The sequence below is a fragment of the Panthera tigris genome, chromosome B1 (assembly GCF_018350195.1).
Source record: "Panthera tigris isolate Pti1 chromosome B1, P.tigris_Pti1_mat1.1, whole genome shotgun sequence".
Classification (NCBI taxonomy): domain Eukaryota; kingdom Metazoa; phylum Chordata; class Mammalia; order Carnivora; family Felidae; genus Panthera; species Panthera tigris.
The window spans coordinates 68,327,891-68,340,232 of NC_056663.1; the positions used below are offsets into that span (position 1 = coordinate 68,327,891).

General features: G+C 38.0%; 1 protein-coding gene across 13 annotated transcripts in view; it reads right to left on the reverse strand.

The window, feature by feature from the left end:
* Positions 1-3,295: 3,295 nt before the first annotated feature.
* Positions 3,296-12,342, reverse strand: part of RAPGEF2 (Rap guanine nucleotide exchange factor 2) — a 253,639-nt gene continuing 244,592 nt past the window's right edge. For 6 of the 13 annotated variants that reach the window (XM_007084219.3, XM_042983673.1, XM_042983675.1 and 3 more), the window contains 6 exons: positions 11,355-11,507; positions 10,465-10,587; positions 9,042-9,267; positions 7,927-8,486; positions 5,698-6,003; positions 3,296-4,856 (listed from right to left, as the gene is read on the reverse strand). In XM_007084219.3, coding sequence (XP_007084281.1) covers positions 4,831-4,856; positions 5,698-6,003; positions 7,927-8,486; positions 9,042-9,267; positions 10,465-10,587; positions 11,355-11,507 — 1,394 coding nt within the window. In that variant the 3' untranslated portion in view covers positions 3,296-4,830. The remainder of the gene's footprint in view (positions 4,857-5,697; positions 6,004-7,926; positions 8,487-9,041; positions 9,268-10,464; positions 10,588-11,354; positions 11,508-12,342) is intronic. The other 7 variants (XM_015538436.2, XM_042983677.1, XM_042983676.1 and 4 more) reach the window with 2 other exon arrangements.

Sequence of the window (12,342 nt, forward strand, 5' to 3'; positions counted from 1 at the left end):
AAAGAGAACGTGATGAGTTCAAGTTGGTTGTTACTTTCCCTACTGGTCACAGGGCTTAGTCAAGGACCCTCTTACACATTGCTGGCAAACCTACATGGGCAACTCTTGGGACTGGTATCGCCTTTGATCCAGCAGTGATCGAGACTACTTGATAAGATATTAAGATCACTAAGTTCTCCCCTCTAAGGCCTGAGAAACGGGAGACACTTTGCAAAAACCAAAACAAAAAACTGTAATTAAAAGACACCTCATTTCACATTAATGAAATCTATATCCACCATCTAGAAGAAAGAGCGTAGAGCATAGTAAGTGTACAATATGGTTGAAATCAACTCATTTACATCTGGAAGCACTGCACACATTTTCATCTCAATGCTACACGTGACACTGAATCCTACATCAGTTTTATAATCTTATCTGAAAAAATGTTTTGCATAAATTATATATCTATATAAATTAAGGAAGGCCTCAAATATTCTGCTATACCGTTAATTCATTGGTTCGCATCAGACCATACTGCATGGCAACTACTCAGTGTTAGGTCAAATAGTTAATGTTATTAACAAAGCTCCTTAAATTTTATGGAACTATTTACAGAAAAAACGGAACTTGCTTTTATTTTGGAGTTGTGGAGTACCCTGAAATGAATTTATTTCATTATTTCCCCTCCTCTATAAAATTGGTCATTTGACGTTGTTTACTTTGATATTATATCTATACCCTATTTTTCCCACAATGAAAATTGTTATGACCTCATTGATTGCCCATGAAATAAAGCCTTTTCTACGATTCTTTAACCTTGCATGCAATGTCTTGATCACCTCTATAAAATTTTCCTGTTATATAATCATGGCATTGTAAAAACTGGGCAATGAGTGTAATTTCAATCATAGGCAGGAATTTTATCCTGCTTGCAAAAAAACGTGAACGTTGAAAAAGTGCAATTCACAAATTATTTTTCAGTTCCAGTGTGTCTGTCTCCCTTTCAGTTGGGTAAATTGTCATTCGCTTTAAAGTCTTTCTTGAAAGTCATGTCAGCTTGGCTACAGTCCTATTCATTAAAGCTACATTACTGCCCCTTTCAACATTCTTCTTGACATTATGAATATTCATGAAATCATTTCCCTCTCCATCAACAACTTGCTTCACTTTCTTATTCTTTGAGTAAGCTATTGTTAAAGGAGAATTAGATCACAGAATCAAGGACTCAGAGAGCTTCCTATTTTTGACAAAAACATGAGTGCAATAATGCATTAATACATTAGTACACAGACCTACCAGGCGTTGTTGATACACACATTCTCAGAAGCTTGCATCACGCAGGAACATTTGGGGAGATAGTTATCAGTGAACTGGAGCTAAAATATATTAAAGCATAGATGAACATAAGCTCTATTACTTTCTAATATAGGACGACAGGTTTAAGCTGAGAATATTTGGAGGGCTTTAACTTGTGTGCATGGAAACAGACTTGGGTCTGTGTTGCCTTTTTGATTAGGGGCTAGAGCATCAGATATTTGCCAACAAAGTATCTTCTACAACATTCCTAAAACGACCAAATTCTGTTACTAACAGGACAGGGATTAAACTCTGTCGCTGCTGTTGATTACATCTGATGAACATGGATTTCTTGAATCCCTGAAGCAGAGACAAGTCTTTGCCTACTTAAAGGTAACCTAAAATATAAAAGCGTTTTTAATGGGCATCGTGGTTTAGTCATTTTCCTGTTTTAAGAATACAAAAAGTTAGGATGAAGAGCTTGTTAGCATCAGATTCTTTTTTCCAGCCCGATTGGAGAAAATTAAGCTTTTTGAATGACAAATTTAAATCGAGCATTGCATTAAAGCATAGGTGGTTGTTTTGATAAGAGTGTCCCTGAGTAATGAATGGCTTTTATAACGAATAGAGGCAAACACATAACAACACATCTATACACAATACCTTCATTTTTTAAAAGGTATGGTTGAAGCTACTCGTTTTAATTCTCCAATTGTTTCGATGGCCAGATTTTCAAAATGTCCTCACCAAGACAGCTAGCACAAATGCTGATTCAGAAAGCTTTTTAAGTTTGGCCAGTGGCCACTTGAGTAGTAGGGCTAAACTTCTGACTCCTTTTTAGACTTTCTCACATTTTGTGCACGTGCTCCCATATGCTTCCACTCCAGCTTCTGAGGCTTCCCAGTGAGTGGTACCACTTTTCTTTATGTCTGCTTGAGGCTAAGAAATGAGTCCTTGATTTCAAAAGTGCTTAAATAGGTTGCTGCTGAACTGATTTTTACCTTTTAAGTATAAGTGCCCTTCTGATAGACTGAAGCATTACTCAGACTTACCAAATAACACAACTCCTAGACATAACAATATTTTATGTACTCAGAAGTCTCAAATCATTAGCTACATTGTACCTTGAACTTAGTGGTCATGATCGTGAATAACAGTTTATGTTCTCTGAGGTCCTGTTTCTCATTATGCACACTGGGAATTAAAATATGTCCCACAGAAATTTTTATTGGAAAAGAAAGAGCTGAGAAGAGACCAATGCTCTGTAAATATATATGGATCATTATTTTTCACTGAATCTCAAGAAACACTGAATTCTGAATGTGGTGTGGTTTGTGATATTAGTATCTACCTAATATCTAAGCTACCTAAAAGAATAGTTTTAGGTAGTTTTTATACTAACTAGGCTAAATCTCCTTGACCTTCTGAGGGCTTGCTCCTGCAGTAAGACCCAAAGGCCTTATTACACTTCAGTAATAAAAAGCATGCACGATTCATTAAGGATAGAGACCAGGCTTTATGTTATATTTATTTATTTTCCAGCTTGTACAAACTGGATGTAGAAGCATAAACATAGTACATTTCTACCATCTTCAACAAAAATATAACCAATATGTACAATTATTGTATTAAAAATACAAAAGGGATACAGACTCCACCAATGTCTTTCTAAAAGACATACAGGTACAAGTAGTATCAAAAGTATGAGGAAATCACCAGTTAATTGTACATTCTGCACTTGACATCACAGAGCGAACTGAGATTAGCAGTCCTATGTTCTACAATTACTTAATGCTTAGATAACGTTTGTGCGACTTGTGGTAGAGCTAGGTTTCTGTCTGTCTATCTGCACATGAGGTCCACAGCCTATATAAGAAAACTGGCAAATAATGCCTATTACATGGAAAATTACAAATGCATAATTGACAATGTAATATATAAGCAAGTAGACAAATGCCATGATACAGAAGAGATTTATTAAATAAAGCACTGACATCGTTTTGATGCAGTGAAAAAACACTGCAATTTGACTTTTAAAATTTGAAGCTATTTACGTTTATCTACTGATCAATATGATCAGCTGAATTTAATGGAAAAAAAATCCAAGACCAGCAGTTCCTCACATTTGAGTACTACTCGGATTGGCAGCCTTCACTTTTCCGGAGTCTGTGCAAAAACAACACAAAAATAGAGTGGAGGGGTCATTTCAGTCACTATAGGGTTAATAGCAGCTGTGAGCAGGTGGTTGCTACACGTAGGCCTTCTCTATCTGCAGCGTCCATAAAGCCACTTCCAGGTTAGTCTTTGGTGACTAACCCACCTCGCAAAGGCTGGCATGTCTAATCAGGTTTTTGATCTTTTGTTCCTCTATCACGTTAAAGGCTTGTTTATTCCCTAATGCCAGTTCGGTACAGGGAGGCTGTCTCGAAAGAGCAGTATTAACAGCTGGCGTTAGCTCCAATATCCCAAGCTGCTTTCACTGCAATGCTATCCAGTTACAAACGTTTCTCTTTAAAAACGAAAAAAAAAAAAAAAAATCCCTAAAACTAATTTAACAAAAATCAAAGAAACATAACTTAAAAAAACGGGGTTTGCCATCCGTCTCGATGGAGCAGGACACGCCCTCAAATGACACTGTCCTGCACTCCATAAGGCTCAGACACAGGACACAAGAGTCCTTTTTCCCTCCCCTGGCCATGTGCAAACAGTTTTACAGAAGAACCCCACCCACTGGGGAAGGAGTGGATGAGGTGTCTTGGTATCTAAGTAATTGGCTAACATCTTCTACTTCCAGGATAGGGCACTTCACGGGTGAGGCCAGAAGGACACGGGAAGACAGGGTCGCAAGCCAGGTCTTCCCTCTTCTTGGTGTGACCACACCCTGTCCGGCATATTTGGTTTTTTAGAAACCCAGGCTGGCAACCCTACTTAAAGGTTCAAAATAATACTGTGATCGTCAAATGGATAGAACATTTACTCTCTGAACACAATCTTTAAATTCATTAAAAAAAAAAAAAAAAAAAAAGACATTGTAAACAAGTGGACAAAGCACTGTACTCAAGAGGATTTCATTGTTTTTCTTTGTCTTCTTTGATGGGTTAAAGGCCCCAAGTAGTTCAATGGCTAGCTTTTCTCATTATCCCAATGAGACCAAGTGCTAGGACTGGATTGAAATCTAAAAGGAAGATTTAAAAAAATCCTTCCAGGCATTGAGAAGTGCAGCCAGAGTGAATCATCTTGTTGTGATGATCTTGGAATTGGGAATGATACTGTGTGATGTGGCAGGCAGCAACAGTGGGAGCTCGAAGATTGCTGCACTGTGCATTTCAAGCAACAAAGTCTGAAAAGTGCCAGGGCAATTTCTTCACAGTATTTCACATGCAAAGGGGAAAGGAAGAAGGGGAGAAGAAGCCCCATGCTGCTTTTAAGGCAGGGAAGGAGGCAAACTGGTCCACCATCCTCAGAATGCGAGTTCCACGGCTCCACTGCTAGGGACGTCTTCTTGTGCTCTCCTTTTAGGTGGCTAACTCTGGATCCAGAAAAGCCTGTGCCTCAAACAGCAGATACTTGTTCATCTTCTGCAAACACAATGAGGAAAAAAAGAAGGAAAAGAAAAAAAAAAAAAAAAGTGAGCAGGCAAGTCATTTCTTTGCTAGAGAGAATACATTCACTGATAGGTTAAATAAAAATACCATAGCTATGTTTTTAGTATAGCTCACTTAAAATCTTTTCCCTTTTTTTCTAAGTAATGATTAATACTAAAGTTTTAAAAAAAGTACATATGATGCATATGTTTAAATATACACAGTAGAAGATATAGATATCGTATGCTTACTGATTGCAAAGTTAATAAATTGAAAATTATGAAGCAGCATGGGACTTTAAGTAATATATATGCACACATAAATCTAGAAGGATATGTAACAAAATGTTAATAATGGCTATCTGCAAGAGGTAGGACTAGAAGTGATTTTCATTTTCTTTTACTTTTTTTCCATTATGATTATTTGCATAATAAAACATGTTAAACAAGGGCAGAGGGTGATCTCCGTCACCCTCATTCCAGCATGGCCAGGTAGATTTATAGAAAGGCGGCAAAGAAGCTATAAGGTATGCTTCTTTATCAGACTTTCATTCGGATCTCGTTAAAAGTCCAAATACATCTCCACAGAGAAACTTTGAGAATCAGTAAGAAATCTAGTCATGTAACACACTTTACTGCAAGTGTCCCCTCGGCAATCTTTGGTATTTCTAAACACGTTCAGGAACGAACAAACTCTGAACACAAAATGTTCCTTATGTAGGATATGGCTAAAGACGCAGCTGACCAAGGTATTAAGAAAACAAATGCCCTCGAAAGCTCACAGGCAGAATAAGTGAACACACTAATGCTATGGTTTTAAGAATGCATATATATACCATCCTCCTCGGTGGAAAACCCTTGAGACTGATAGGGGGCGAGGCGCGGGTCACACTCATTGGGCTTATGCCACTGCGGTTTGTTCACTGGCCTGCCGCTCGCTGGAGGCCCGTGTGGCTGCTGTGCAGGCGAAGGCCCAGCTGTGTCGGTGGGTCGGGCGACCATCCGAGATCTCTGAAGTGCCACGTTGTAGTCCGGAGGTTTCCTGGCCGGATGGGAATGTCCTTCTGGAAAGTCAGTGATGGGGATTCCAATGTAGCCTGGAGGGGTGGGTGGGGGCTCTCGATACCTGCCCTCCTTCCGCACTGTAGTGAAGACAATGTACCGGTCATTGCAAATTTTGTGGACGATTATTTCATGCCACAAATGTTTACAATAAATTATAAAACTGGGGCGCCTGGGTGGCTCAGTCGGTTAAGCATCCGACTTCAGCTCAGGTCATGATGTCACGGTCCGTGAGTTCGAGCCCTGAGTCGCACTCTGTGCTGACAGCTCAGAGCCTGGAGCCTGCTTTGGATTCTGTGTGTCCCTCTCTCTCTGACCCTCCCCCCTTCATGCTCTGTCTCTCTCTGTCTCAAAAATAAATAAAACATTAAAAAAATTTTTTTTTAATTATAAAACTAATTATTGAGACAGCAAACACCATGCAATGACAAATGTGATTTATGTTGTGTGGGGGATATGGCAGGCGAGGAAATGGATGTTAATTGCGCCAAATATTCTCAATGGTTATCACCATGGTAAAATAACTGGTGAGAGATGTTACTAAACAGACTACTTCAGATCTTGCATTTAACTATAAAATAGTAATAAGGTTAACACTTAACCCTTGGGTTTATTGGAAAGTTTAAGGAAAGAGAAAACATAAAATCCTAGTATTATGCCTGGGAGATATTAGTAGTGCCTGCTAAAAGTTTCCTTCCTCCTTCTCCCCCTACCCTAAGGACAAGGTAGGCTAGTCCATATTACCTGGGCATTTACCCTTGTCAGGCAGAAAATCAATCGTACATTACTTTCAGGTCTTGGACCTCACTTTGGAAAAGAGAATTAAATTTGGAAAAGTCGTGCAAAAATTGACACAAATTTTAAAACTCTAAACTATAAGGTATGTATTTCTTTTAAAGTCCTTTATTAACGTTCATGGCCTAGAACATGAAATCTGTGAAGCCAAGTAGAATGAGAGTTTTATTTTCTGGAACTTCATAGATTCAGTTATTAGGAATGAAACTCATTCCCGTCTTTGCAATAAAAATTCTAAGTATTAGTTTGTTAAAAGAAAGTGCTTTAAAAATTGCAACCCAAGACAAGGTATTAACTGTTATCCATCCATGACTATTTATATGGCAAAATAACAATTTCCCTATTAATAAATTCCGTTCTATATTTATAGAGTCTCTGACTCTGTATCCTGTAATTTATTCCTACACTTCAGTTAGGTACATGTTGACTATGCCATAGAAAATACAACCTTATAGGAATGGGGGAACATGAGAGACTTCATAAGAGAAACAGCAGCAGCAAAGCAAAAACATCTTTCAAATACTTATAAATTACTATCTAGGCACAGTTCTAAGTGCTTTCCATTGAGTTCCTTTAATCCCCACATCAACCGTATTGATAGAAATTATTAAGCTCGTTTCACAAAGGAAGAAGCAGATATAGGTTAGTACCTTGCCCATATGTCACAAAGTTAGTAAAGTTGCAAACAGGGATTCAACCCCCAATCCGCCAAATTCGTAGCCTATGCTCTTATGCTTTATGCTACTTCTCAGCACCCTCTTCCTTGTTCTACAGTGTGCAGCACATGATTTGTCTGCATAACAAAAGTGAATGGAAGATTTATATATGCAAAGTGTCAAGTTCTAAGTAGAATTCAAGGAACAAAATAGAACTTTTAAAACAGCTCCAATTACGCAAAAAATTCTTCCTTTAGAAAGAATGGGCATCCTTCTGATACTTTTAGCCTAAAAGGTAAGAAAACATCCATAATGATAATCTGCTGATCTTGACTGCTAAAGTGTACAGACTGTTTATTATGCTGGAATATATCTGTATGTACCTGACCACGGAACCTGGGCTCTTGACTACTCTTATTTCAAAATCCTGAACATACCGCTAATTTGGAAGCCCCCGACAACAATGGGTGGGTCAAGATGAGGAAAAGAACCATGAACACATAATTTTACTTTTGAAAGGTGAGATCTGACAAAGCTCTCTGATAAGCTTACCAATAAGTCCCTTTGTAGTACTCGACGACACAGCTATGTGGGCCGGCGTAGGAACAGGTTTGGCTTCTTCTGTGGTCACAGAGGTGATGCTACTGCTTTCGGCTTCAATGGAAACATCTTTTCCACCCCTTCGCTTTATTGTGCCTGTGTCACCTTCTGAGTCTTCTCCCCAGTATCCTGTGGAAGATGCCCAGCTTGCCCGGGATTGGGCTTGTTCAAGACTCTCTCTACTTTGATTTTGCCTGTTGTACTTTGTGCTGTGATCAGAAAACATAAGTTGGTCCATATGGCTACTTGAGGCCCATAAACCTGCAGGATCCCCTGAATAATCAAAGTGAGTGTGCCCAAATGGAAGTGTTTCCCAGCTTCTCTGGTGCTGAATGGTCTGTATATTATCATGTGAGCCACTTGAGCACGACGTCCAGCTCCCACGGCCACTGTCGGCAGCATCGAGTGACGCACGATCCCCTTGGTCTTGGGAAAGTTCCTCTGTGCTTGGGGAAGAAATTACTGTAGCTGTAGCATACAAGCCTCGACTCTCAGACATTGGCGCATAGGACCTACGTGGTTGAAAATGAAAAGGGGAAAAAGTGCAAGATTGTTAATCTATGATATAAACCAAAATACGTTTTCTCCCCCCCAGAAAGGTGGCTTTGTTTCATCACAGGAAGAGGATAAAAGCACCCCCGAGTTTCATTCTCCTGGCCGGTTCTGCCACATCCAGTTTGCTCACCTTGTCATCACCAATACAGAGGGAAAAGAACAACAACTTGCTTATATATAATAAAGGAACCCTTTCCTTAGAAGGTTAAAGGACGAGTCAACATAATCTGATTTCAGGGAGGCAGCGCACACACAGGATCTGGTACATCCTGAAACCAGCCTCTTCCCTTAGCAGAGCAACTGTATTCCAAGAATAAAGCTAACTTGAAAAGCAGTGCATACAACAAAGATTGCACGGAACTTAATCTAGAAATTGTAAAAATTAGAACTGGGATGGGTGAGCATTCCTTGGGCATTAGGTAAAATAACAGAAATCCACATCCAGAATAAAGGACTAATTTTTAAAGGATGGAAGAAGGAATGTAAAAGAACACTAAAGAAACGCTGCCCACCCTAAGCTGTACTGGTCTGGTTCAATCACAGTCCGCCTTTCCATCCTGCCCACACCGAGGTTTGTCTCCACAATGCTGACAGAATGCCTCTGGCGCCTCTCATCATGCAGCGAGACTGGCACTGAGTCAAAGGAAGAATTGCTGACAATACTGGATCGTGAAGAAATCTCACTGTGACCAGAATCTGAGAAATTATCCACAGTACCACTGGGAGCCAGAGTGTAGCCTGCATGGGAAATAACGACCATATTAATTAGACACCATAGGTTTACAACATAAAACTGAAGTCTACCAAATAGAAGCAAAACCAAAATGCAGGCCAAAGGTACCACCATTGAAGTGAGGGAAAAACCATTTTACTTGTGGAGACTTGGGTGACTGGTAAGGTAAACTTTTACTCAAATGAAATTTAACATGTTTCATGAAAGTTTAAAGAAGAAAAAAAGAAACACTGTTATGTGTTTTTGCAGAAATCATGGCACTAGTTGACTATTCTTAGCTCCTTTAGGTATAAATAATACTACTATTAGTCTATATAAAAGAAACTAAGAAGAATAAGTATGATCAAGTTTAAAAGTATTTTTTTAACTGCAAAGTCAGTAATCTCCAATGAAGTTTTTAATTTTTAGAACTTTATGGCAGAGAATATTCAGCTCGAAGTTATCTGTCTTACCATTTCAAGTGGACATATAAGAATAATACCTGAAATACCTGAAGAAAATACCTTTGGGTTTTTGCCATTTGTTTTTCAGTATTAATATTATATTGGATGAATCGCAAAGAAGCCAATTGTTTTGGAGGATGTAATGTGCAAAAATCTCCAGTTTCTCCCTAGACCATCACTATGTCTAAACAGATGTCCTGAAGGACCCTTAACTCTCCTTTGCTGCTAAAAATAATTTTGAAAGCCACAAAGAAAGAGGTGCTTGTCTTGATATTTTTAATGAAAAAATTCAAATCTTCTTTCTCAGTACTCATTTTTTAAACAATATTACTATAGATCTCACATTACTTAAAATACTGGTTTTATATGATCATGTGTATGCGATGCAGATTTTTCAATGCCACTTACCTAATAAAAAAATTAAATCTAGAACACCTAAATGTTGCTAATTTACCTTCTATAAGTACTTCCCCATCCTTTCAGTAACTTGTTAATTCCTGATTTATTTTTTAAAGGTTGCACAGGTCTTGATAAGATTTAATGCATTCATCTATGAGAAGTCTTTTTTTAGAGGACACTGAAAGTTCTGATGGACAAGATTTAAAGCGTTCCCTGAACAGTCCTCTCAAAAAAACACCTCTAGAAAAATAATCACTTGGGTGGAGCACTTGACGTTTAGAGGAATTCTCCCATTTTCCTTAACTAATAATGAGAAAATTCCTCTCTTTCCCACCCCGTCTTTGGTTCTGTAAACCCCACCTATCCCATAGGTCCGTGGAGCATTGTTATTCTTGTTACTGTTCTCACTTCCAAGAGAAGAGGAGGAACTGGTTAAGTCCAACTGCCCGGAGCCAAAAGATCTCAGCTGATTGTCACTGCCACCTAACAACAGGATGAGAAAAGAATTTAGATGTATCCATTTAACAAGGACAGGAGAGACTGATACGCACACAAAATGCATCCATGTCTGAAATATCTAAGAAGTAAAGCTGAAAAGGTATTTGTTATGTCAGTGAAATCTAACAATTTATTCATCTTTTTGGCCTTCCTCTAGAGAAAACTGTCTTAGCCATTTATTACTGGTTTATACCCATTCAGTTAAAGGGTAGAAAGAGAAAGGAACTTGGAGGGTTATTCAGCAAAAAATTACTATTATTTTAATATAAGAAAGCATCAACATAAAGAAGTGAGTTTGCCTAAAAATTTAATCTCTTTGAAAATAAAATAGCAACAAAAAAAAAAAGATAATCAAGACCCGTGTTAATACAATGAAAAAATAAATCAGGAAGATATTAGTTTTCTTATGTTTTTAAAGCTTTCTACTCTGCAATTGATGTTATATAATTATATTTAGTTAGAACACCTTTTACTATAAAAATTATTTCCACACTTACAATCAATAAAAACCATATATATATGTTTTAAACGGCATTATGTAGTTTAACACAATTTACTATTAAGAAATACCAAAATTCTTCCAAATTTATAAACCGGAGGGGTGGGGGGGGGTGGAATCCATTGGGCATTATATAGGACATCATTTTAAATGACCCGAACATCAAAAATGACGTGATATATAAATCTGGAATTTATTGCAGCTGAAATGTATAGATTGCTATAAAGGAAAACAGTAAGTAATTTAGTTCTACCTTTCCTTGGAGAACTCTGTGGAGAAGTGGGAGGAGAAGAAAGCTGGGAAGATGCGTTTGATATAGTGTCTTCTGCTTGTTTTTTATGACGCTCCAGACTTCCTTCTTCAGACAAAGAAAGAATTTTCTTTAAAGCTTGTGGAGAGTATATGCCTATAAAAGAAAGAAAGAAATATGTATTTTCATGAGTAAAAAGGAATCACATGAATAAAATCTTTTTGGATGATTTAATATTACATTTAGTTTCAACCTGCTTGTAATATCATCATGGTATAAACAGCAAGCTTACAGAAGGCACACAGTACCTGTAATGTGGTTTCTGACTGGTATCTGCTGGAGTGCTAGAAACAGACTGCTTTTGATATTTTACTTTAGATTCTAAATCTTAATCAACATTCATTCAACAATATGTTGACATCAGACAACAATGAAGAAAAAAAATGAACAATTTGAAAATATTAGAATTTAGGACAAAAGTGATCAGCTAAGAATATTTATTATTAGAATTCAAGGCTGAGTATTTTGGTGAACTCAAACAGGTATTTTGGTATTACTGGATGTGTTGGCTCAGGAGAAGTGGGAATGATGGGAGAAAACTAACGAGCCAAGAGCTAACCAGAGGTAGTAAGAAAAGTGAATAAAAACGTTCTAGGGAATTCCATGAAGTTAATATTCGATCAAATAAGTAGATGCAAGAAAAGCAGAAGTAGACCCATGGAAGTGCCCTGTGTCACAGAAACCACAGGAGACGATTTCAGAAGGGAGTGATCTAGTGCCAAGCGTAGGATCAAGAAGGATGAGGGTGGAAGAAAAGGATTACATATCCCAGTATAAGGTGATTCCCCCCAAGAAATATTTTTAGAAATGGGGGAGTCACATTAAAATAGTTTACAAAGCCTCTAGTATTCTTATGAGGCGCTCTCAATTGCCTTATTTCTGAACGACAAAGAAATACTTGAAAACACCTGACACTGCCTCAGTCAATAGT